This window comes from Candida dubliniensis, chromosome 2, assembly GCF_000026945.1.
Source record: "Candida dubliniensis CD36 chromosome 2, complete sequence".
Classification (NCBI taxonomy): Eukaryota; Fungi; Ascomycota; class Pichiomycetes; order Serinales; family Debaryomycetaceae; genus Candida; species Candida dubliniensis.
The window spans coordinates 243,319-269,507 of NC_012861.1; the positions used below are offsets into that span (position 1 = coordinate 243,319).

Consider the following 26,189-nt stretch of genomic DNA (forward strand, 5'->3'; position numbering starts at 1 on the left):
CTGGAATTCTCAAACAAAAAAATGATTCAAACTTTACTCACAGATTCAATACTTGAAGGATATGGAGAAAGTCTTAACGTTTAACAAACAGGTTCAGCAAATTGGAAGGCAATCAATTTTGACGAAAAAAAGAAGAATTTAAAATTTTTTTTTCCTCTGGTGAACTTTTTTTTTTTTGGTTTCAACAACTTTTTTTTTCTGTTCGAAAAACCATTAAACTGTATCACGTGATAAACATTTTTTTTTTTGTGTTTTTATTTAAGAATAGTCTATTAGTTGTACTATTGACAGCAATATTCTACATGGAAAGAGAGACTTATTTATAAAACTTTATGATGTTAGGGTATGTAAGATGATAATGAAGTTGATCCGATTGCGAAAACCAAACTTTCCTTTAATAAATTTGCAACTTTTTTTTTGTTTTCATAGAAATAGAATTTTTTCTGCCTAAATCGCAAAACAGAGAAAAATAAAAATTGCACCCAAAATATTCAAAAACTCTCGTAAACCCCCAAAATAAAAGCCTGTAAAAGTAGTTGTATAGGAAAAGATCCAGTTGATGAGGAAGGTTGATCAAAAAAACGTATTTTGATTAAATTAATCGAATATGTAAAAATATCTAGAGACGGATATGTTTTTATTTATTTCATTTTAAAGCATGGCGGGGCATTTGTTAGATTGTTATGAACAAAAGAACTGATTATCACCCGAATTCAAACCAACCATTTCCTTATCAACTGGTACGGCTTGTAAAAAAATGATTTTGCTACTGTAGCATTTCCAAAGAATTTACACGAAGAAGAGAAAAGCTCTTGGTGTTACAGTCATATTTACCCAAATTTTAGCTTTTTTCTTTTTTTTAGTTCAAGGACCACGAGCCGATACTCCCCCTAACAATAGCAATTGTACCACATTTAAAGCACACAAAGAAAATCAATTTCCTCAACAACAACAAAGCCTCAATCACACATCGTTTGATGAGATGTATCGCATCGATTTGAAATTATGAAACACAAACAACACCAATTCTACATTGCTCTAATACAACAAGATAGTACAGAGTAGTCTGTCTCCAGTCCATATTTAAAAGTTTCAACTAAACAAGGAGATCCATTTTTGATTATTATTTAGGTATTTTTTTTTTTTGCCCTAGTGCTATAAAAATTCCCCACTAATTGATACTAAAGAGTGTTTTCATTTTATTTTTAAATTAAAATTGAACACTAAAATAGTTTGGCTTGTAATCTTCTCACCTACAGGTCCTTAAATATATTTGATCTTATTCTGCATAATACTTTCCTCATTCGGTAAATCGTTTATATTTAGTTTTTGTTGCTACCCAACATCGCTGAATTTTGCAAGACAATGAGGCCCTACAAACTACGAAATCCCAGCTGCATCGGGTTCTATTAAAAAGTGAATCCCTTATGGTGACCCTGCAACTTGAAAACAATTTATAAACACTCTCAAAATCCCTATTTGTTTTTATTTTATTTTATTCTATTTATTTTTTTTTTTTAACTCGACTTTCCTTTACTTACTAATTTCAAATATGAATTTATTGATTTATTTATTGCTATTAAGTGTTTCACTAGTGTTGGGGTCTTCTCCAAGTGGTGGATATGCACCAGGGATAGTTCAATGTCCTATTAATTCCAACTCAAGTGTGAATACTTCTTCGTTTATCCGTGAAGCCGATTCCATATCTGACCTCGAAAAACAATGGATTAAACAACGACAACTGAAAGTAAATACAGCTTTAATCGAATTTTTGAAATCAGCAAACTTGTCGAATTTTAATGCTCAAAACTTTATTGATTCTGAAGACTACAAAGGGATTAATTTGGGATTAGCATTTTCTGGAGGAAGTTATCGGGCCATGCTTAATGGTGCAGGTCAAATAATGGCATTAGATTCAAGATCATCTCTGGCAGGCTCTTTAGGTGGTATCTTACAGAGTGCAAATTATATTGGTGGATTATCTGGCAGTTCTTGGTTGCTTGGCTCATTGGCAATGCAAGGATGGCCAACAGTGGAAGAAGTTGTTTTTGAAAACCCAAATGATTTATGGAACTTGACTGTTTCTAGGCAATTGGTCAATCAAACTGGATTATGGACTATTGTGTTTCCAGTTGTGTTTGACAATTTGAATAGTGCATTAAGCCATATGAATTTCTGGGACAATGATTCCAATGGTGTTAAATTTGATTTGGAAGCCAAGGAAAAAGCAGGATTTCAAACTTCCTTGACCGATGCATGGGCAAGAGGTTTAGCTCATCAATTGTTTCCAAAGGGTAACGACAATTATGATAGTGGTGCTACTTGGAGTGATATCAGAGACATTGACGCATTTGCCAACCATGATATGCCTTTCCCCTTTGTCACAGGGTTAGGAAGACGTCCAGGTACAACTGTCTATAATTTGAATTCTACGGTTATTGAAATGAACCCATTTGAATTTGGTTCTTTTGATCCTTCATTGAATACGTTCACTGATATAAAGTATTTAGGTACCAATGTGAGTAATGGTGTTCCTGTTGATTCATGTATTAATGGATTTGATAATTCTGGTTTCATAGTTGGGTCCTCATCTTCCTTGTTTAATCAATTCTTAAATACTTTGGTTTGTGACGATTGCAATTCCTTGAATTTTGCAATCAAATGGTTACTCAAGAAATTCTTAACATATTTATCCAACTCCCATGAAGATGTAGCTCTTTACACACCAAATCCATTTTACAATTCTCAATATGCCAAATCAGAAAATATCACTACCAACAACACACTATATGTTATAGATGGAGGTATTGGTGGCGAAGTCATCCCATTGTCTACCTTAATGGTTAAAGAAAGAGCTTTGGATATTGTGTTTGCTTTTGATAACGATGTCAACACTGAGACAAGTTGGCCAGATGGATCAGCATTAATTTCAAGTTACGAACGTCAATTTGCCCAGCAAGGGTCTTCCAATCTTTGTCCTTATGTCCCTGATTCAAACACATTTTTGGCTAAAGGGTTAACGGCAAAACCAACTTTTTTTGGATGTGACGCTAAGAATCTAACCACATTAGAGAAAGACGGAGTTATTCCTCCATTAGTGGTCTATTTTGCAAATAGACCATACGAGTATTATTCAAATGTCAGTACATATGATTTGACATTTACTGACGAACAGAAAAAGGGTCTCGTCAAAAATGGATTTGATGTTGCCACCAGATTAAATGGAACAATTGATCCTGAATTCAAAAGCTGTATTGCTTGCGCACTCATTAGAAGAGAAGAAGAAAGGCGTGGTATTGAACAACTGGACCAATGTAAGAAATGCTTTGAGAATTATTGTTGGGATGGTACTTATGCTAGTGGACCTTCAGAAAATTATGTGAATTTTACTGATTCAAGCTTAACTAATGACAGCACAGTCTTTTATGGTGACGCCAATTCTAAGGTTTCTTCATCAAGTGGTGGATTGTTTGGTTTCTTGAAAAGAGATACTCAAAATGTTGAAGAATTTACAGGTGTCATACTTGAAAGTAACTCTGATGGCTTAAGATTTTCCAAATATTTAACAATTGCATCATTATTTGCCACATATTTGGTAATTATGTGAGACAAAAAAATAATACCACTATTAATGAACAATTCCATTAAAAATATACGTTATAACCGTAAAGAGTTCTGCAAAAGAAAGCCTCGTAGATTTCAAAGAAACTAAGGCTAAACATTCTTCATAGTAAGTAATAGTCATACAAATTTTTATAAATGGATACACAGCTGAATGTCAGTTCTGTGAGAAGAAATTCATAGCCCCTTTATAGCCCCTATGATCATCCCTAAAGCTATCCACACTTAACAGAAAGGTACTCTTATTGTGATCCCAATCAAACAAACAAAAGAGTACTCAACTTACAAAACAATCATTACAAGTTAAACTGCATCGTGTAGTATATAAGAAGAGTTAAACGTTGTGTATGTATGGTGCAAATTAGACCAATGAATGGGAATTCGTGCAAACTCGGATAAAATGGAATCAGTTGCTTTTTTTCTTTTTTTCGTTCTCGCACACACACACACACTCACATATTATTATGTGAGTGTTGATTGTTTGTTGAATGAAAAAAAGAAAAGCCAAGGCAACGCAACGCAAAAACCGAACATACTAACGGACAACCCAAACCATTTTGGATTTTTTTTCCTAAATTACTTATCAAAAGAAACAAAGTTTCCGAAAAGAGTTCATCATATACACACATTTGAAACATGTCGAAGCTTGTACGCTCAATTAAAAATGTTGCTGGAGGATACTCCTCAGCTCAACGAGTTGTCAGAAATGCCACTTCCAACGACCCCACTGGACCTACTACGTTTGATATGGAGGAAATATCATCATTCACATACCAATCACAGACAGAATTCATGGAGGTTATGGATATGTTAGATCGTCGTCTCAATGATAAAGGCAAGAATTGGAGACATGTGGCTAAATCATTGACGGTATTGGATTATCTAGTTCGTTATGGATCAGACAAATGTGTGTTATGGGCCAAAGACAATCTTTATATTATTAAGACATTAAGGGAATTTGTCCATTTTGATGAAACAAACAATGATCAAGGTGCAATTATTAGAGTTAAAGCTAAGGAATTGGTATCACTTTTAAGAGACGATGAGCGATTAAAACAAGAGCGTGCAAATGCAAAAAAGAATAGACGTTATAGAAGTTATGATGATGATGGTGGCGACGACTTTGATTCTGACAGAAGAAGAAGAAATAGAGAAGATCGTCCAAGAAGAGACGAGCCTTACGATGCTGAGCTACAACGGGCATTAGAATTGTCAAGAATAACTGCTGAAGAAGAACAAAATCGTAACAGAGAAGATGAAAACGATCCTGAATTGGAAGCAGCAATTAAGTTGTCATTGGAAGAAGAAGAAATGAGAAAACAAAATAACAATTTATTGGATTTGAATGATGAAACACCACAGCAGCAACAACCTCAATATTATTTAGCAACCGGATTCTACCAGCAACAACCGCAGTTTTATGCCCAACAAACCCAGGCACAACCATTCCAACAATATGATAGGTTTGGTAACCCAATACAGAATCCAATGGAAACAGGATTATATAATCAACAGGCCTACTATCAACAACAACAGCAACAGCAACAACAACAGTTTCAACCAAACCAGTTTACTGGTTTCAACTATGCTCAACCACAAGCTCAACCTGAACCTTTACAGTCATTAAAAACAGGATCCAATAATCCATTCGCCATATCTTCTGGGTCAGACAATACCAACAAGCCACCAACTCAATCGTTGAACTCTTTAGCCCAAGAACAACAGCAGCAACAGCAACAACCACAATTCTTTACCCAACCAACCACTGCCCCACTCAAGCAACAAAACACATCATCATCAAGGTTTAATGAAACTCATGAATTGAATGATTTATTGACACAAGGAACTGGATTAGATACGTTTGGTAACACTGGAGACACTAGAATCCCTCACCAACATACAAAGACACAAAATTTTATAAATTCGAGTGGAACTGGATATAAACAAACTAATAATGAACCAATTAGATTAAGTTCCAATGCTACAGGTAATCCATTTCTTAATACTGGTATTGGATATCAAGGCGCTACACAACAACCACAACAACAACAAGTAGCACAAATCAATCCTGCTTATACTGGGTATGGATTTGGTAATGCTCAACCGCAACCACAACCACATCAACAACAATCCCGTAATGGTAATGATGGCCCAAGTTTAATAGATATTTAAACGAGTTCAATCAATCCAAAATAATTGCTTTTTAGAGTGATGTTATATTGGTAAAAGGTATAATTACATCTATGTATCATTTTTTTTTTTTTTATAGTTTTCTTTTTTCAATTTGAAGTTTAATGTTACTTATATATATATATATATATATTTCTTTTGTATTCAGCAGTCATTGAATGTGAATGTTAAATTTTACCTTTTCGGTGAGTATTATTATGTACATTAGATATTCCGATATAACTAGATAAATAAAAATGCATATTATCAGTATTTAGCTTAACTCCTCTGGACCATCAATCATATTTGAAATTTCTTAATATCTTGTAATTCCATTTTGAATATTGATTTAACACACCAATCCCATTCTAAAATTATTCCTGATCTAATTGATTTTTTAAAACTATTAGTCAATTTATTATCTTTTGTCTTATTAACAATCAAAATTATTTTTTTATCACCACCGTTATAATCAGTTTCAATTAATGATTTATTCAAATTAATTGAAGTTTTAATTTCTTTATAATGGTTCATTCCATGATCTTTCAATATACGAGAAATAACATCAATTCCACCATTCAAATTACTAGATAAATTGAAATTCATCCCCAGGAATAATTTACCCTTTTTATCATGAGAAAGTAATTTCGTTATACCATTAATTTTCACACTTGTTGGATATCCCAATTCCAAATTTGTATTTTTATTGATTTTATCTAAGGAATAATCATCAATTCTATATTCCTTAAGAACGTTTTCTCCTTTTGATATATGATTAATTACATTGACCAAATAATCTGGATGAATAATTTTATCAACTTTACTAAGGCTTCTTAAAAATTTTTCAGTACGTAATATTTTGGGCGCAATCACTGTATTGAGTAAAGAACTTTTATCCACATCATTAACTATTTTGATACCTATGGCTTGTAATTTTTGTAAATCAGATTTATTCAATTCTATAATTTGTTCACAACCCGTCATTATTGCAATAATGTGGTAATGTGTAGGTTTCTTGGCTTTCAGAATTCCAGATTGACTCAGTTCTTTAGTTTCATCAAGATTTTCTACTTCCTCTTCTTCTTCTTCTTCTTCATCATCCTCCCCCTCCTCCTTGTCGGTATGCTTCCTTTTTTTCAGAGGCGTCAATGATCCTTCCAACTGATCCATATAACTTTTCATTTTACGACTACTCTTTGCCATCTCTTGATAAGCGATTAAATCAGACATATTGTCGTGAAGTTTGGCAGCTGCTTTTTTAGCAGCCGATCGTCCTCCGTATCTCGAGGAAAAATTATTCGTCGCTGTTGCTACTATTGGCGATGTTAAAGGTTCTGGGGAGAATTCTTTCTGTGCTGGCAGCAATTTCAATTCTGGAGTGGTTTCAGTGGTTGATTTTAAGGTCTTATTAGAAGTTACAGACATTGGGGATACCTGCTGTTTTGCTGGTTGCAGTGATGACGGAGTGACATCATTCTTTTCTTCTACGTTCACAAGTTCAGATACTTGGGAATTGTCCAATTGTTGCTTGGTAGTAGTAGTAGCACCTCTTCGACTTTGGGTGGATTCATCTTCACTCATACTATCATCAATGTTTGCTGAACCGTCACTAGCTGATTTTTCTTCATCTTCATACCATAGTTTCAAAACTTCTGCATCCAAATGTGCTCGTCCAACCCATGGTTCCATTCCAATTGAATCATCACCAAAATTTTTATACTTGTCAAGACCACTATCAACTTTTCGCCATTCAACGTAACAATCTTCCAACCACAAATGGTTTACAACTTTGATTTCCAGATTACCTTCGGAATCCACCCATTTGTTCAAAGCAGCATCAAATTTTCTACCTTCAGCCTTCCCACACACAAGATAATCATTTTCTTTAGTTAAGGTTTTGGTAAAAACACCTCCCATTGTAGTGATTAGCTTGCTCAAATAGGACCGAGCTTCTCCGCTGTAATTGGTAATTGAAATTTTTAACCCCTCCAAACCATTAAGAGGTGTTGCTGGTCGAGGATAATACAAGATATTTGAATGTAGAGGTAGTGTCCAACTCTTAGACACCAATATAAAATATAACCATTGTAGATTCCCGACAATGATTCTATTGCTGGCACAACTTTTTTTATAAGTATCACCTTGTCGAAATTTCCCCAAATAGATATCAATTTCATTAACATCAAACTTTTTTTGGATCAGACCACCATGTCGTTCTATTACAAATTTTAATGCGTTAGACGACCGTTGAGATAAATTGAAATCAGAATTTATGTAAAACTTTTTGTTTTTGAAAAATTGCAATTCAGGATCAACTTCATTTTTTGGTAAGGAATCATTCAATACTTCTGGTAAAATCTCATTTTTCAACACATCATTCGATTCATCATGTAATATTTTTGCATCGGGCAACAAATAATCCTCCTCATTCAATCTTTTCCCCATTGTTATACAATGATCTATCCAATGAGGTAAAACAATTTTAATACTGGGTAAATCTCCATTATTACTATCATTGTCGTCATGAATAATACTCGATGCCAAAATCGATTTTTCGTTAGATATGTCCATAGCTATCAAATGGGTGGTATACTTGGTGATGTTATCCAAAAATCCTCCTCCAAATGCTTGGGCAGCTGCATAAATCAATTCCTTATCACCTGGAGGCAAGTTATCAGCACAACATATGAAACAATCTTTGAAAAAATAAGCTGGGTCGGGATTATAAGTTCTGATATTTTGCATTTTTTGATTACTAATTGAATCATAAACCCATGAAGGAGTCACTATAGGAATCATTGATTTTATAGCTAGTTCATGTTCAATAAAGTCAATTGTGTTGGATATTATGTGAGTTATTTTTGGTGGGTCCATATAGTTTTTGGAGTTGTCAAAGTCATCTTTGATATAAATGTTGGCAACATTATTTGCGAACAATAATTGAGATATATCTTTGTCCTGGGTCAATTGCTTAGACTTGATTATTAAGAAATTACAATTTTGAAACATGATTGAGTGGAATGTGTTGTTTGGATGAATTCATTAAAAGGAGTTACAATTTTAAATGGCAACCATCAAAAGTTTTGATATAGGGATTGCTAGAAAAGCAAACTGTAAAAAAAAGAATAGAGGAAAGTTTTATAAATGTCAAAACAATGCGAAGAAACGTTTTAACACGCGACGCGTTTGATATTTTTTTTTTGCTTTCCTAAATACTAGCGAATAGAAAAATAATGAAAATTCTTCACCAGAGTAAAAGTCAGGAATGGGTTGCAAAAAAAACTTTCCCACCATCAATAACACGATTCTTAATTAGTAATATATATTGTGATAATTAATATACATATGCAAATTATAGGGTAAAGCACATACTCATACTCGTGTTCATCTTCTTCCATTTCAACATTTTTATGCGTTGTAAAGCTAAGAACCTAGATCAGTAGTCATAAAACTTTACGCTTCTTCTCTTTCTTCGTCGTCATCTTCTAAAGTTAGCCTATGAGTCGACAATCGTTCATCAAATAAATCTCTTCCAGCTGCTTGGAATTTCTTAGCCCAGTTTCGACAAAGAGTACTAGCTCTCATGAATTTTCTCATTGCATATTTTTTAAAGAATTCATCATGTTCTATTGGAGCAATAAGATATTGAAACATTAATTCAATACATTCTCTCATATCACTGATTCTATACCCACCACTATAATGAATCAAATTTCCATTCCAAACAGGCAACTTGCCCAATATTAGTCTTGCTAAATACATGGCCAGTGCACAACACAAAGATGGTCTCATACCAATAAATTTGTAATCCACTATAGTGATTTCCAAAAGATATTTCCCTAGTGTTCTTGATTGAACATCATAATCATCAGCTTTTGAAATTCGTCTCAAGAAATTCATTGGATTAGGATAATTCAAATCAAAGTCAAGAATTGTAAGCATATACTTTTCTGCCTGTACAACTTCTTCCGGAGTATATGAACCATCAGTGAAATATGCATAATTTTTAACCAGGGGAGAGAACACTTCTTCATATTTGGCTGCAGTGAATAAAGCTGCCGTAGCCAACAATTGTAATTTATCTATTTGAACCACTTCAACAGACATGAATCTATCCATTACATTGACCGCCAAAAAAAGTGATTCGGGCAATAATTTGAATTTTAAATGCATTTCAACAAGCCAATCAACCAATATCGATCTCATTCTTGGTTTTAACAAGGTTTGTTTAAAAAGATATTGCAGATCAGGTAACATTCGTGTTTCTAATTCGTAATAATATGAAAATATTTCGTTAACGTATTCACTAACCATTAATTGATCATCACTATCTTCTTCGTCTAAATCCTGCCATTCATAATCAATTAAACGTGATTTCTTATGGTATGACTGACTTCTTTCCCCTATCTCAGGCTGTGATACTCTTAATTTCTCAACCAAATTAGTTGACGACTCTGTAGCTTGTCGTTTCTGTGGTAATCGAGATGGAACTGCCAAAGAAGCTAGTCTATTGGCGTCATTATTACTGCCACTGCCACTGCTACTGCTACTGCTACTGCTGGCATTATTGTTGTTATCACTGGCAATGGGTATTGGTCTAGATGGCCGGTGTTGCTGTTTTTGTAGTGGTGCATTGTCTCCACCCAATGGTTTTCTTTTAGTAGCTGGTTTGGTGTTTGTTATGTATTGATTTGAAACATCGCCCAAATACTGACGTGTATTGACATGAGAAACTCCTTCAGATGATGTTACGGAGATATGAGGTGGAGATGAAACTTGCTGTTGTGATGGTTGTTCATGCTGAGGGTTGGATATAGTTGTATTCTTATTGGTAGTTATCGACTCTTGATGCTGTGCTTTTGATCTAGTAAGTCTAAACTCATTTTCATTATTGGTTTTAGTGACTTGTGGCATTACTATGGGGTGAAAATGAGAAACAGTGGGTATTGGAATGAGGTAAAAAAAAAATATTCTTAGTCGGTTTCTATATTGGTGTGTCAATTATAAATTAAAATTTAGGATGGTCGTGAATCTACAAGTTAAGTTCCAGAATAGGGTAATCTTGTTTGATGAGGGTTTGGAATAAGTTTCTCTGGGATTGATAAAACTAAATTAAGTATTAATAATGAATCATATAACAAGAAGAAGATGTTGGGTGATTGTTAATAGTAAATTCAAGAAAGAAAACCAAAAAGAAAGAAGAATAAATAGGAAAGCTAATGGAATTTTTTTTTTAAAAAAGGTCTGTTTCTTAATTAAATTTCTCTTCTTGTGGTTGCTCTACCTCTTCTGGCTGTAGGTAGTATTTTGTAGTTGCAGTACTAGTTGTTGTTGTTGTTGTGTTTTAATTTCACGTTTTTGTAAATTCTTAGGTGTAGGTTTTTTTTTTTTGCTCTCTTTCTCTCTGTCTGTCTCTCAGTGTCTCCCTTTTGTAATGTTTTGTTTAGTGATTCTTTTGGTTGTTTTTTTTTTTTTTTTTAGTTTTTAGTTTTCAGTTTTTGTACTATATTTGCTTTTTGGTTGAAGTTTTACTGGTAAGTTAAACTAAGGTATGTACGTAAGGTGGTTGGATGGATGGATGAATGGTTTGTTTGGTGTATGTGTAAGATTTGAAATTGAAATTGAAATTTTTTTTACGCTAGTGTCTTTCCTTGTTTATTTTATGTCTTATTTTTCCTTTCTCCGTTTCAAATCACAATCAGTTTATAATTTGGATTTGTAGACAAGTCGAAATTGGAAAATCAGGACAATAAAGGAAAGCAAAAAAATAAACCAACAATTATATTTTTTTCCAACGTTGCAACAATTGTGGTGTTAATAGTACAATGAGTGGTGTTAATGGTGATGCTGGTGCTGGTATAATTGCCCAATTTAAAATAATTGCAATTAATAGATGTAGATTGTTAATTTGGGGAAAAGAGATGAGAAGAGAAAGGGAGGGAGAGGGAGCGATTAGAGATAATTAAATATTCCAGTACTGTTCGTTTACATATAAACTAATGTAATAGAAAGTAAAGAGAAGTAGGAAAGAAGAATTAGATTTGATGATGGAAGGACAAAACTTATGTAATGGATGTTTTCTTTTTTTTTTTTTTCTTTTTCAATATTTTGATATCTACTTAATCAAGTAAGTTGTCAACTTGAAATTTTGTCAAATTCCTTACTCACCAAAACAGAAAAAGAAATTGTTTTATATTCTTCCTTTCCTTTCCTCTAACTTCATTCACTTAATGATGATGATGCATTGCTCTTTTTAAGCTTACATATCTCTCCCATTTCTTTTCTGTTTTGGTTCGTTGGGTCGGTGGTTTGCTGGCTCGTTGGTTGGTTGTTATTTTTTTTCTCCCATTTTTCCAATGCCGTGAAATTTTTTGCGTCTCGTTTTTTGTTTCTAATTTCGATGTTTTTGGTTAAATCGATTTTTGTAATTTCATTTTCTCTTTTATTGTTTAGTTGCCAACTTTAACCTCCTTACTAAAAATCATTTTTTTTTTGATTTCTTGGTCTTGTTGCTAAAATCCTACCACCACCACCACTTCTTCCAACCATGCTAATAGCTATTTAGCCCCATTGTTTCATTCTTTCATGACGTTATTTCTTTCCCAATTTCAGTTCCTTCCCTCCCCCATAGTAGGTTGCATCTGCAAAGCTTTAAACTTACATTTTTAAAACATTTTGTTCGGTGTTTAATAATACTCCGTGTATTGTCGACAGCATTGTATACGGTACTTGTACTTGTTCTTGTTGTTGATTGACTGTCGTCGTGGCAATAGAGGTTGTGCTTTGCATTTACTTGTTTGGCGCATCTTGTTTGTCCCTCCGCGGTCCCACTTTCTTAAATGACGAGCCCTATAATATAATTGACATTTCTAATTGTGCAGACATTTTTTAATTGATTAAATGTCCTTAATATTAGGTATTAACTTTTTTTTGTTTGTTTCATTTTTGATATGGAGCCTTAAAAATAATATATTGTATCATTTTGTGATAAAGGCTAGTTTGAAGCCTCAGTTCTCCTTACCATCTTTTCAATCTAATTCAACTGTTGAACATTCCAATTGTTTATTCTGTCACCCCCTCCTTAACAACTTGGAAATTCTATTTTTGTGGAATTTGGTTTCCCATTATCAACATCATCATCATCTGGTGCTTTTTTTTTACTTATCATTGTTGTTGTTCTTGCATCGCTACAAATTGTTTCTTCTTCCTTCAGATTTCAACGCGTATTGGGCTTTGACATACACAAAGAAAAAAAAAAACCCACACAAAAAAATAAAAAATTTCGAGCGTACCACAAAATTCAAAAAAAAAACCATAATATACCCCATTAGGAAGGGTTATAAACAGATCTAATGATTAAGACGTATTTCCACAATTACTGATCTTAACTACACTACACCTCCCATTGCTATCTTCTATATTGATTTCTATAAGTATCAATAGCAATTAGACAATGATCCTTTGTTGGTTTGCTGTAGATCATTATTACTATTGTTCAGAAAAGAAAGGAGTGTCAAATGCTAGAACTAATAATGCACTGGAAACACTTATCCGAATCATCCCGTTCCATTAGCAACAATAACAACAATCGTGTTACAATCAAATACGCTTGAATAAAAAAATAAATGCAATATGCCGATACAGTTTATTTTGGAAAAATAAAAAAAATTTAGACTAGTTTTTAGCTCAAATTTCATAAAAATATATGCAATGTAATTCGCATAAACAATTTCGCAACCATACGAGAAGTCTACATGGAAGAGTGTCACGCAAAATTTCAAATTTCAAATACCTAGCTTAGTTGCAACTAGGTTAGTTTACAAATGCGATCCTATACTAATCTGTCTTAAGTAATTCCAATTTTAAGTTTGCTTTTTGATCTTGCAATTGATTAGTTTATGCCGTTCGTATAAACAAGCAAGCCTCAATTAAGTAGTTATGCTTGAGTATATATATTTGACTGACAAAGTTTATTACTGCCACTTGATTGCTAATACTTGGATATTTCCAATTGGATCATAATATTGTCGCTATATTGGGTGAAATAACAAACATCGGGTCAAAAACCAAATATGAAACAATCAAATTTTTGCTTTTCAAAACACAACTCCTTGTTGTTGTTTGAGGTGGGTCTAGGGCAGTTGTCTGCTTTTTTTTTTTTTTTGTTTTGTTTTATCTTGATACCAATTGATTCTTCTATTTTTAGTAATTATAATGGTATATGGTCCAACACTCCCTCCCTCCCCTTTCAAAACTTAATCTATCTGTAGAAGAAGATAATGATACAAGTAAACAAAAGAAATAATGTAAGAGAACTTGTGACAGGAGAAAATTCTCTTTTCTTACAATTGTAGGCCCTACATATACACACACCACAATAAAAAAATAGTATAGACTAGCTTACATTAAATGGTAATTATATCGACAATTATATAATTACAGTACATCAAGGCATCGAAAGTTGCAACAATTATTAAAAGCAGTATCTATATGTGAGACTTGATATATCGGTTCATTCAATCGTAATATCATTGAAACACGCGTAAAGAAAAAGAATACGGAGGATGAAAATATGAAACAACAAGAAGAAAACCCCCTTTGGGTTGCACAAAAAGTGCAATATATCCCTTACAAAGAATAAAAAGTTATTCGAAACGTCCCTGAGTTTTGTTTCATGTTGTTTGAGATCTTAATTTTTGTTCTTTTCAATCGTTCGTTCGTTCGTTTACACAAAATAGTTCTTGAATCGAATTGGTTTTACATTAAGCGAAAATGATATTTCTGGTTCCAGAACAAAACAGAAGGATTTCACTACCACTTTATCCCACCCCATTTGGTTTCTGCATAACACAATCCATTTGCAAATCAATTGGAATGGCCCATAAATTCTGACATTGTAAAATCTCCTTTGTTCAAACAACTCTGACATAGTTTCTGATTAGTAGGTTCATTAACATTTCTTGGATTACCATGACAGCATTGACATTTTTCTATTGGAGTCTCCAGATCTAGCGTATTTGATGATTTTTCATTATTCTCCTCTTTCTTCAATTGATCAGTTATAATTACTACCAACTTCCTAATTTCTTCTGGATCCATCTTCATATATTTCGTTGACTGGGTAGATCGTTCACTAGGAGGCCTATCGGTCCAATGATCTCTTTCCACACGAGGCAACTCAAAAGTATTTGGTCGATCATTTGAATGCAGTGACTGATTGTAACCGTTTGTATTGGGTGTTGAAGAGCTATAAATGTTAGCTGCTGCTGCTGCTGCTGGTCGTGGTGCTGGTTGACTATTTGAAGGAATATAAGCAGCAGATTGAGAAGGAGGCATGGTATTATTTGAAAAATTGTTTGGTTGAGAGTACATCTCTGAATTGATATGCTGCTTGGAAGATGGTGCACTTTTGCTATTAGCCAGCATTTCTTCAACAATCCTCTTGATGAATTCTTCTAAAAACTCTGAAACAATCCGTGGTGCATCTTTTGAACTGTCAAAATTGGGCAGAGATGTCTTATCTTCACTTGGTTTGTCTTTTTCAATAGCTGCAATTGGTTCCAGCATTTTATTTTGATCTATCATCATTTCAGATAGTTTTCTCAATATATCGACTAATTCCTCATTAGTTGAAATATTATCTGCCGTTGGCTTATCTCCACCTACTTCTGTTCTCTGACTCTTAACATTAACATGGTTTTTCTGACAATGTAGATATAAGTCGTAATATTTCTTCAATTTATCTCTAGTTAGGTTGAAGTCCTTGACCAATTCATCCCTTTCACTTCTCAATGTGTTATTCATTCTTTGTAGCTTATTCTTCTCCAACTGTAGGTCCTCGTTAGAATATTCTTTAGTTTTCAATTTTGAGTTTTCTAAAGTCAAATGATTATTTTCATGAGAAAGTGAACGATTCTTCTTAGCCAATTTATCATTTTCAAAAGACATTGACGTAAGTTGATCTTGTAATTCGTCTCGTTCTTTAGTTAAATACTCTATTTTATTTTGTAAATTTTCCAATTTCAAATTTTGTTCTTGTTTTAATCTTTTGATTTCATATTTTAATGATCGGACATTTTCATCTTCCTGATACTTTTTAGGACTATTTGGACCTGATCGTAATTGATTGATATGATCAGTGTAATTCTTTGTTGGTGAAGATGCCAATTTCTTGGGCAGCAAAGTAGGTTTTTGTGGGATTGATGATGAAAATTTTGAAGGTTGTTGTGGTGGTGGTGGTTGCTGTTGGCGCTTTCTTTTAATTGGCGTTAAATCATGCTCTGAATCACTGACATTTTGATCATACTTGTCGTCAAATATAGTGAATTTTTTCATCTTTATCAGGTCGTCATCCATAGCATAGACTATATCTGTTAAATCTGAAGTTTTAGATTTCGGTTTGGGTTTTATTTCTGGTGATTGTTCAAGAGTAAAACTTTTAATTATATCTTCAGTTGAGTCTTCCATGGAGTTGTGCAGATGTGTAGATGAAATGGTGGGTTTCTTTTCTTAATTAAAATCAATTGGTCCAACGTGAATATGTTTTCGTAAATTACCGTTTCCTAGCAGATGTATATGTTGTTACAATTGACGCTATCGATGATACTGTTCAAAATGTTTTAAGTTTGTTTTGATGATGTTCTTGGTTTTTTTTTTTTTCTCCAAACACAGAAATATTTACTTGTACACGCGTTATTTTTTTTTTTGGCTTTTCGAGTCAAAGTTAATGTCGTACATGGCTTGAACAAATGTCTCATGAAATCAGAAAATAACATTTTGCGACTTTTGTAACCTCTGTCCACAGTTAAACCACATGCGTCTTCTCACCAACACTCGTGCACTGGCGATGCAATTCCGTGCGAAGAAACATATTAGCCATAGTTCTGTCAATCGAAGATGACTTGCAAAAAAAAAAAAAAAATCTTCCATTAAAACCACTTCCTAACTGGTTATAGTACATAAATAATGTCTGATAGAGTTTTAGAAATCAATGCCTTGGCCAAAGAATTAAAGGCCAACTTGAAACAATTCCCTAATTTTCCAAAAGAAGGAATCTTGTTTGAAGATTTCTTACCAATTTTCACCAAACCTGACTTGTTTAATAAGTTGGTCAAAGCTTTCAAATTACACGTTGGTGAACAAAAAATTGATTATGTCATTGGATTGGAGAGTAGAGGGTTTTTATTTGGTCCAACTTTAGCTTTAGCTTTGAATGCCGGATTTGTTCCAGTTAGAAAACCAGGTAAATTACCAGGTCCAACTTTTAAAGTTGAATTCCAAAAAGAATACGGTTCAGATGAATTTGAAATCCAACAAGATGTGATTCCTAAAGGTGCAAAAGTTTTAATTGTTGATGATATTTTAGCTACTGGTGGAAGTGCATTTGGTGCTGGTGAATTGGCTAAGAAAACAGGAGCAGAAATTGTTGAATACTTGTTTGTCATGGAATTGGATTTCTTAAAAGGTAGAGATAAGTTAGATGCCCCAGTGTATACTTTATTTGGTGGACAAGAAGAAAAATTTACTGAATAAATCACAGGAATAGCAACAAACGATACCAATAATATATATTAATATAGAGATCTAAAATAATCATTATTCTTTTTCTTTTTTTAATTTTGGACTTTGCTTCAAATATCATTTCCCCATTTTTTCTTTAACCACTTTTGAAAATTAAAAATGCCATATCACCAACATAGAAATATATAAAATAACCTTGTTCATGAGTGACATAACTTCCAAACGATTTACCAACAATTACATGCCATGTAGGACCATAAAGTTGATCCAATTCTTTCTTCAAAAATGCTGCTATATCTTTTTCAATCTTATAGGTGGCAAGTGCCTGGGATGATAATTCAAATATTTTAGTTTGAATCTCTTCTGCCAAATCAGATGCTTTCAATATAGCTATAGATCAATCGTGTGTGGTAACACACATTCATGTTAGTATTAATCCTAGATATAACCTGATTGGTGAAAAAAAAAAGTTGAAAAGAACTACGTACGGACACTGGTTTCTTCAGACATGGTGTTGAATTGCAATAAGATGGATATCAGGGAAGATTAGATAAGATCAAGCTGACAATTGACAGGTAGGTTTTTTTATTTATTATTATTTTTTTTTTTGTTCGTATTCTATGTTCGCTGTGGAGTAAAATAGTGAGCATTTTACACGACAATTCTAGCAGAAATCTTCTGACGTTGTCAACGATGAGCAGTGAAAAATTTTCACCAGAAAACTTTTCTTTGATACTTTTTCTTTTTAGAAATGGGAGGTTTAAGAGGTCAGTTTGGAACATTCTACGTTAAAGATTGCAGCTGATAGGATTAGAACATATTATCAGTGTCTATATTTAATTACTGAGTAGTTTTATTCTGTTTAATAAACTTTCTTTTTATATTTATAATATTTTGTATTGTATCTTTGTACTACGTGCATTAATACCTACATCTATTGTTAGATATATTGCTATTGCGGATCCTGCGACTTCCCAACACTGTTTCGCATACCTACGCAGGCGAACATTCTATCACTCATTTTTTTTTTTTTTTTGGTCAATGGCGAGTGGTACATGAACGGTGATTTATACTTGTGGTTCAACACTTTACATTACGATACAAAACACGAAAAACAATCTACTGAAACTAATCATAATTTCTCATATCTCAAGGTATTTGCTAAAACGTTATCTCTGAATTCATCTACCCCTAATGCACTTGTATGACCCCATGGTTTCAATTCATTTTCCTTATCAATAGCAGCAGCAAAACAATTCAACCATTCCTGTCTTGAATATTTCTTATTGATTGCACTTAATGTATCTTCATGGATCAAATGAGAATTCCATCCAACATTGTCCAAGATAGTACTGATTTGTAAAATCAACCCTAAAGTGGTAATGTAGCCTGATTTCCCTATATCTTGATGTCTAACAATAGCTTCACAGACAGCATCAGCATAATTTTTATTCCCTTTGGTCTGTTCCAAAATCAAGTCTCGTGATAATATTCCACCCCAAGTCTCAAATGACATTTTGGTGGCATGCATGTTTTCATGAGTTGTCCCAATGTCATGTAACAAGCTAGTGACAAAAACAATTTCGGGATCAAGAGTCCAGTCGGCAAATTGATCCTTAATTATAGCCATACTGTAGAAATATACCCGAAGAGAATGATTAAATGTTTCGTTCGGTAATCTTTGTTTAGAATAATCATAAACAAACTTAGCTAATGGTGAACCAAGTGGCAATTCAGTATTGAGCTGAATTGAAGGTTCTTTAGGATTTGGAATGGCTTGTTGAACATCTCTAGAGACTTTTGTGAATCCGTATTCTGACATAATGAGTCGTTACCTAGCAAAAAAAAAAAGGATCAAATGTATATAATCATTAAACAGGTTTTCTTGTAACTATAAATACGTAGCTAAAAAAGAAAACAGGGAGGTAGACAAAAAAATTAAAGCTTGCTATAACTAACGGAATTATCTTACCCCACTGATTCTTTTTTTTTTTTTATAGGGGACATCTATCCGGTTTTTTCATTACATGAACTCGGATATTACACAAAATCCGTTGTTTTCCACATTTCTCCATTATTTCTGGGTGCATGTGGATTATCCGGTCCGCAATTTATTTAGCTGGTTCTGCAAGGGTAATATTTACTGACTCAATGCATTCAAATCAACTAATACTTTTGTAGCAAAAATGGTGTTCCTATCGTAAAACACCTTATGAATATGGTTTGTTTCATCAAGGGTGATATGCATTATCTCCTTTAAATACATGTAGTCAAGAACAATAAGACTCTGTTTGTTTTTCCCCATCAACTTTTGTATTAAGTTGTCTGTTAACAGATAAGAATTATCAATTTTCAAATATTTCAAACTGGGAAACTGATTAAAATATTGGAGATTGGGATGCAAGGAATTGAATAATGATAAAGTTATCCCGCCATGGTAGAACACCACATCCATGGCTCTGAAGACAAACACCGGGTGTAGTTTGTGAATATTAAGATATTCAAGGGTGGACTTACTATGATAGATCAAAGTAGCTAATATATTACAAACTTGATTCATGGGAGAGTTTACATGGGCCTCAGGAACATTCTCATCTATGGCCATCCAGGAATACAAAGGGGATTTGGAAATCAAAATACTTCTGAAAAAAGGATAATAATACTCGGTCAAACTCAATGGAGCCAGTGTCTCAAAAATCAAAACCTTTAATTTAAACAATGGTATTTTATCTAAATGCATTTTATGACGAGTAGGATTGACATGAGTAAGCAAGTTTATTTTCAAAATGGAAACACATTCTGGTAACCTATTCACTTTCATTAACATGTCCAAGGAGTTAGCTGTCAAGCAAACTTTATAGAGGTTTGAAAATTGATAAACAGAATTAAGAATGGCCCCTTGGTGACGTTTAGTCGTTGTAAATTTTGGAGTTAGGAACCATTCGAGACATTTAACCTCGTTAGAAAGCTTGCTTTCCTTAAGAAATCTCATTGTAGCAAGGTTGATTGCTTTATTGTATTTGCGTAGACTAATCATAACGGGTTCAAATGTATACAATAAAAAAACATATCTATAGTACATCTCTTTGCAGGTGACTATAAAATGGTAGATATGTTTTAGTTGACCATTAATAGAATAATTCATTCTCAAGATTTTAGCAATTAATTCATGAGGAAGCACTAATATTGACTGTTCCGTAAGACCTAATGGATCCAATTGCAAAAAGCTTTTAGTATTAAACATCATTTGTAAGCAATGTGTGGTTTATACACCGTGTTTTCAATTATTTTTGTAGAACATGAACACTTTTCGTTAAAGTGTTGCAAAAAAAAAAAAAAAAAAAAAAAAATAGTGGAGAGGAAGAAATAGAAGAAACACGAAAGAAAATCAGACAGCACAGTATTAAAAATGTTGATAGTTATTTCTTGGAGGCCGATACTACTGGTATATGTAAGTGTTTTGTTTAAAAGAATTTATGTGTCTCTTCTTTAATTTGTATTTGAATGCTTAAGACTCTGTTGAATAATTGTCCCATCCTATTTCGCCCTCTTTATTTTTTCTATTTTTTTGATCATAAATGTGTACAAATATATGTCAATAAAATTGACCAATTGTCAGTTATATAATTGGTTTTAAATACTATAGTTCAATCGAGGCTAAGTTCACTTTGGTAGAATCAAGGAAAAAACTGTAATGATAACTCCACTGATTGTAATAGGCTATGTTGCTTTACAAAGAAATCAACAGAGCACGGGAATTTCTCATATTCACACTACTTTACCAAATCTTTTTCAACCTCGAGGGAATCTCTCATTCAACTGTCTATTTTCTTTCAGCCACTGCAATCTCCCAATACAACTAGAACTCAAGTAAAAACTTCGATAGAAACATCATGGTAGGAGCAAACGCTTCATCAATATCTACTCAATACTATAAATTGGCCCATTTGGGTTCAATAAATTATACTATATATACTTCATCAGATAATAATGATCAAGCATTACTAGAGTTGGAATTGACAATCCGACACAAATGGCCACAAATACTAGTGACTTACTATAACAAGAGCTTGTATTATTTTGTATTCGGTCATAACCAGGCCAATTCTGAAATGATCGATTTAAGCAATGAATTCCCACAATTATCTACAAAATATACTGATACTGTAAATGTCGATCAATTCCCCAATCCTCACAAGACTACTAAAGGCGATGATAATTTGGCCATGGCAAGTTTGAGTTTTCTAAAAGCAACAAAAAAGATGATATTATACAACTTGTCCTTATGTGGTGCAATTAAGTTATTTGGTAATTACTGTGTCACCACAACGGGCAATTCGGTATATTCCATTCTTTGCATTGATCCAATATTATTTCAAAATGGTGATTTGATAGTTTCTTGTGTGGAAAAGCCTTTCACGCAATTATTCAGCTCGTCTATTGCATATCCAAGAAATCTTGCAATTGACACTAATTTTGTCATTTATTTGATTCCCAGTGGTATCAGATGTCACTTGTTTGATCCAACGAGTTTGAGGAATAACTTAATTGAAAAGCCACAAATTGAAAACGGGAAGCTATTAGAGTTGTTAAAAATTACAACTGGAGTTCAGTGCGATGAGTCCACTTTATGGGTAAAACTCATACCGAACCTCAAACATTTGAACAACCAAACCTCGACAATCGGGAAATTTATTCATTCAGTTGATAATAAGAAATTCATTTTATGGCCCTGGGATTTGTGTTTACTACAAATCGGAAAGTATGAAGCCACCATACACGAGGAAGGCTTTATCGAATCAGCAGAATTGAATAACCCCCTACACTTGATTTCCAGCTTTCTTGACTTCCGCATAACACATAATTCTCAATTGAAACACCAGGTAGACAATCTATTGGATCACCAGCAAGGAGAAGCAGTTAATGTATCTTTAAGTGCTGGTAGCGTACAAGCCACTGGGGCAAGCTCTATTGGAAATGTGCCTGACATCTCAAAAGATGTAGACACTGTTGGTTTGAACACAACTACTCCTATAGAAACAGATCTATTCAATTTACAAGACACCGAAGAGTTTTTTAAAAGTGATAATATTCAAATGGATATTGAAAGTCAGATTCATAAAACGGAAACCGAAAATGAAAATGACATGGAAATTGACGATCTATTTGGTGGTGATGAGAGCGAAGATAACGATGATTTGGAAGAAGTTGACGGTGAAAAAGAAAAACTCACACCTTCAAATATTACTGTTGAGAGAAATGGTGAAAATGATAATGCTTTGGAAGAGGAGTTTGTTTCTAAGCCAACACCATCTAAGGAAAATGCAAATCTCGACTCTAAGATAGCACCACCAGATTCAATCAACGAAGATATTGTCCCCGGCAAAGAGGATATAAAACCAAAAGAAGTAAGACCATCATATATTGATATTTTAAAAGATAAAATGACAATTGAAAAAATTGATAGCAGTCCCGATTATAAAGATCCTGGAGCCCCTCTTCCCATTATCCCGACTCCATTAGTTCTGTCAACTATTTCGCAATCGGCTGCAACAAGTAATCCACCGTCAGTCGGGTCAGGATTAGGGCCAGGAGGTGAGGCGCTACATGAGGGTAACAATGCATATGTGCAGTCTTCACAGATTCTGCAATTACCTCAACAGAAATCTGCATTTTCGCCAATTTTATTTAATCCTATTATAAAAAGTGATATAGACACCAAGTACGGAAAAGGGGGTAAATTTTATGTTGCAAAAGACAGTACTAGTAATGGAAATTTTGAAGGAAAGAATAGATCACTCAGAGCAACTAGTGTAAGTGGAATGGAGATTCCATTTTCTAGTGAGGACAAGAAAAGGCTACAACACGAATTGGAATTACTAGATTCTTCTACCACAAGTGAGAATGACGAAGGAGGAGACAATGATGACGATGGTAATGATTATGAAAATGACAAGGGGGACGACGACTACGAAGAGGAGGAAGAGGAGGAAGAGGAAGAGGAAAGCGATGAAGATGAAGAATCAGATATTGGCAAATCTACACCTTTAAAGCTCAACACACAAAACGATTCATTGCCACCTCAGCAAAGCAATTACAACCCTATTAATACTAACGATCTGGGATCCAATACAAGCAATAACAACACTGATAAACAGGGTTTTGAAAATACAGAAGGATTTGGCACGCCTTTCCCCAATCAAGTATCCAAATATTCCATGAAGCCAGAGTCACCATTTGCTGGTAATGACATGCAAAGCTCAGTGTCTCCCATGTATTTCGATACATCACAAAGCCACCAGTCACCACAATTGCAACCATCTGCTGGAACTTTAGAAGTTTTGAAAACCAGTTCTTTGGAGTCGCCCTCTAAAATTAGTGAATCCTCAAATTACTTGCCCCTAATATTAAGAAGCATTAATGTTGCCACCATTCCAAGTCTGTATTTGATGAACAACCTAATAAGCAGCAAATTGTTGCCTTCGTTTACCATAAGTGACGACGCCTTAGAGAATGATCTAGATATAACCAAAAGCAATGAAATGATTGTCAAGTTGGGGTTTTTGAAGGAATTTCTTGATTTCATGTCTCCGAATATTATTTTTGATTTAGGGTTGATGACAACCGATGAATCTGATTATTATATAAATGGTGCAGATGACTTGTCTTTGGGTCTGAACACAGGGTTATCTTCAGATTGGATCTTGAATAACTTATCAAAAGTATTTCCTTGCACATACCCAATGAAGTTGATTGAACTCCTTTATGATTTTAAAAGCTTAGAGTTGGAAGATCAACTAGATAATCAGTTGAATTTTTTGAATGAGATTGCAAACGAAGAAGACTTCGGTGGTCCAAAAGCATTATATCGAAAGTTAAAAGCATTGGAATGGGATTCGTTTTCTTCGAACGACCTAAACAAAGCTAATTTTGATAAGTATAAAAATGTGATGGAAAAATTGAGTACTGAAAATGCGGTTAATGATGATGACTATTTTAGGCTACCAACTGTGAAAACTAGAATATTGAAAAATGGTAACATTGTAAACTTAAACAACATTGGTTTGAAGTTTTGGAAATATTTAAATTTCAATCCAGTGAAAAAATCAAAAGACTTTCAAATATTATTGATTGCTGAAACCCATCGTAACACCGCTTCTTATGCCACTGAGTTTTTGGAACAAATTATTCAAAACTATAAGGAATGCAACTTTGGGACGATTTCGAAAGTGAATTTATCCACAGTAGAGACTCGTCCTGATTTGGAGCCAATATCGGGTGGATTGGTTCTAGTCAATAAGGGGCATGATCAACTGTACAATGATTTTTACATCCAGACAAACAAGAAGTTGATATCACTAGTTGAATTGATAAAATTGGATTTGATTAATAAAACAAACAACTTTGAATTTGGGAAACCATTGTTATTGTTTTTCATTGATTTCAACGAGAGCTTGAACTCAAATGTGCAAATTTGCAAAATCTTTAGAAATTTCAAGGTTGCATTAACAACACATCAATTACCATTGGTAGATATATTTACTAAAATTGTGCCGTCGTCTCTTCTAGTTAAGAAGGTGTATCATGAATCTGCATTAAAGGTGTTTAGCAATTATAAACTAACGAAGCTTTCTATGAATTTATATAATGAATGCCCTAATGATCTAGTAAACAAGTCCATTGTTAAGAATTTGTTTACTACGATAGTGAAAGATCCTCCTTCAAAGATACAGTTTAAATTCATGAATAATAGCTATAGAGACAATAGTTCAAATAATGACATTTTCCTCCACTTGGCATATGAAAGATCTATTGACAACAATTGGTTCGTAGCGTCTTGGTCCGATCCATTAGGTCAGGTGGTTCATGTCAAATCATGGTACTGTTCGGACACTGTTTCCAAATCTGAGAAATCAACATACCGGGGTGACGTAATGGATATTATGAGTATTACAGATGATATATGGAATATATCTACAGAATTGTTTAAAATCTTGAACGACGAACTGTGTTCAATTGGAGGAAAGAAATTTTTGGTATTGACTAGGATCAACAGCATCATACCCGATGTGGAATTAGTTCACTGGAAACGATTGAGCCTGAAGCATAAAGAAATCTCACTTATAGTTATGTCTGTACGTCAGACTCCTAGAATGGTGGGTTCCAACGAGTCTGAAACGTTAGAGCCCAAGAGCAATGATTCTGCCCCTACACCAATGATACAAGACAAAGATATCTTTTTTGGTTTCAAGCAAACATTTTCCACGTCTAATACTTCATCACCAAGTGCTTCTGGAGGGGCTCTTGTCACATCTCCCAACAGTTTGAGTTTACACTCTCCGCAACAATTCCTCAATGCGCCTGCAAACTTTTTATCTCCGCAAGATCTCATAGCTCCCTCATCGCTGGGGATATCTAGTGCCAAGCCGGGCAACAGCAGTATTGATCCTGAGGTGGTATTAGAAATTCAAGACAATGAAGTATACGGTGTGATACCTAAAGTGCCTCTCCCGTCGTTCAATTCACCCACAAGGTTTTGTATGAAAACAGGCTACTTAATGATGCAGGTTAATCAACCGACAGAGGAAGAGTATCAGGATGACGTCAAGAAAGCTTACTTGGTATACGAAATTAATGTTTTAAGTTGCTCAAATTATTGGAATTTGGATGTTTTGATGAAATTGATAATGCTGCAATACAAACAAATGATTGCTTTAAACGACATTTTATGTATGAATCCTATTTTGGGAGAACTGGTCATATCAGGAGCTCATTCTAGAAATAATGCTATTGTTCCATGGCATATAAATGCTGTAGGCAAATTGTTGGATTATTTAGTGCACATTTATGTAGATAAAGATTGAAGAGGTACATAGGTT

The 26,189-nt window shown here is 33.8% G+C and overlaps 11 protein-coding genes across 11 annotated transcripts, besides 1 other annotated feature; 5 read left to right on the forward strand and 6 right to left on the reverse strand. All coding sequences in view use genetic code 12, as the record gives it.

Moving 5' to 3' along the window:
* Nucleotides 1-1,552: 1,552 nt before the first annotated feature.
* CD36_16240 (lysophospholipase precursor, putative) lies at nt 1,553-3,607 on the forward strand (the record flags this gene model as incomplete). Its single annotated transcript, XM_002418059.1, has 1 exon — nt 1,553-3,607. One exon carries the CDS (start codon nt 1,553-1,555, stop codon nt 3,605-3,607), a length of 2,055 nt encoding a protein of 684 aa, XP_002418104.1.
* A 650-nt stretch (nt 3,608-4,257) lies between these two features.
* On the forward strand, nt 4,258-5,793 carry CD36_16250 (epsin, putative; the record flags this gene model as incomplete). Its single annotated transcript, XM_002418060.1, has 1 exon — nt 4,258-5,793. The coding sequence occupies one exon, from the start codon at nt 4,258-4,260 to the stop codon at nt 5,791-5,793; it is 1,536 nt and encodes a 511-aa protein (XP_002418105.1).
* A 297-nt stretch (nt 5,794-6,090) lies between these two features.
* On the reverse strand, nt 6,091-8,799 carry CD36_16260 (DNA repair protein, putative; the record flags this gene model as incomplete). The annotated part of the gene is made up of 1 exon (XM_002418061.1): nt 6,091-8,799. The coding sequence occupies one exon, from the start codon at nt 8,797-8,799 to the stop codon at nt 6,091-6,093; it is 2,709 nt and encodes a 902-aa protein (XP_002418106.1).
* Nucleotides 8,800-9,243: 444 nt separating this feature from the next.
* Nucleotides 9,244-10,704, reverse strand: CYB1 (G2/mitotic-specific cyclin, putative; the record flags this gene model as incomplete). Its single annotated transcript, XM_002418062.1, has 1 exon — nt 9,244-10,704. One exon carries the CDS (start codon nt 10,702-10,704, stop codon nt 9,244-9,246), a length of 1,461 nt encoding a protein of 486 aa, XP_002418107.1.
* Nucleotides 10,705-12,690: 1,986 nt separating this feature from the next.
* On the forward strand, nt 12,691-13,143 carry CD36_16280 (hypothetical membrane protein; the record flags this gene model as incomplete). The annotated part of the gene is made up of 1 exon (XM_002418063.1): nt 12,691-13,143. One exon carries the CDS (start codon nt 12,691-12,693, stop codon nt 13,141-13,143), a length of 453 nt encoding a protein of 150 aa, XP_002418108.1.
* A 1,512-nt stretch (nt 13,144-14,655) lies between these two features.
* Nucleotides 14,656-16,257, reverse strand: CD36_16290 (conserved hypothetical protein; the record flags this gene model as incomplete). Its single annotated transcript, XM_002418064.1, has 1 exon — nt 14,656-16,257. One exon carries the CDS (start codon nt 16,255-16,257, stop codon nt 14,656-14,658), a length of 1,602 nt encoding a protein of 533 aa, XP_002418109.1.
* Nucleotides 16,258-16,755: 498 nt separating this feature from the next.
* CD36_16300 (adenine phosphoribosyltransferase, putative) lies at nt 16,756-17,322 on the forward strand (the record flags this gene model as incomplete). Its single annotated transcript, XM_002418065.1, has 1 exon — nt 16,756-17,322. One exon carries the CDS (start codon nt 16,756-16,758, stop codon nt 17,320-17,322), a length of 567 nt encoding a protein of 188 aa, XP_002418110.1.
* Nucleotides 17,323-17,446: 124 nt separating this feature from the next.
* CD36_16295 (dynein light chain 1, cytoplasmic, putative) lies at nt 17,447-17,820 on the reverse strand (the record flags this gene model as incomplete). The annotated part of the gene is made up of 2 exons (XM_002418066.1): nt 17,447-17,700; nt 17,799-17,820. The coding sequence occupies 2 exons, from the start codon at nt 17,818-17,820 to the stop codon at nt 17,447-17,449; spliced, it is 276 nt and encodes a 91-aa protein (XP_002418111.1).
* Nucleotides 17,821-17,931: 111 nt separating this feature from the next.
* Nucleotides 17,932-18,318: a mobile genetic element.
* A 124-nt stretch (nt 18,319-18,442) lies between these two features.
* Nucleotides 18,443-19,132, reverse strand: CD36_16310 (cyanamide hydratase, putative; the record flags this gene model as incomplete). The annotated part of the gene is made up of 1 exon (XM_002418067.1): nt 18,443-19,132. The coding sequence occupies one exon, from the start codon at nt 19,130-19,132 to the stop codon at nt 18,443-18,445; it is 690 nt and encodes a 229-aa protein (XP_002418112.1).
* A 318-nt stretch (nt 19,133-19,450) lies between these two features.
* On the reverse strand, nt 19,451-20,557 carry CD36_16320 (conserved hypothetical protein; the record flags this gene model as incomplete). Its single annotated transcript, XM_002418068.1, has 1 exon — nt 19,451-20,557. The coding sequence occupies one exon, from the start codon at nt 20,555-20,557 to the stop codon at nt 19,451-19,453; it is 1,107 nt and encodes a 368-aa protein (XP_002418113.1).
* Nucleotides 20,558-21,203: 646 nt separating this feature from the next.
* Nucleotides 21,204-26,174, forward strand: CD36_16330 (SCA1 protein; the record flags this gene model as incomplete). Its single annotated transcript, XM_002418069.1, has 1 exon — nt 21,204-26,174. One exon carries the CDS (start codon nt 21,204-21,206, stop codon nt 26,172-26,174), a length of 4,971 nt encoding a protein of 1,656 aa, XP_002418114.1.
* Nucleotides 26,175-26,189: the final 15 nt, after the last annotated feature.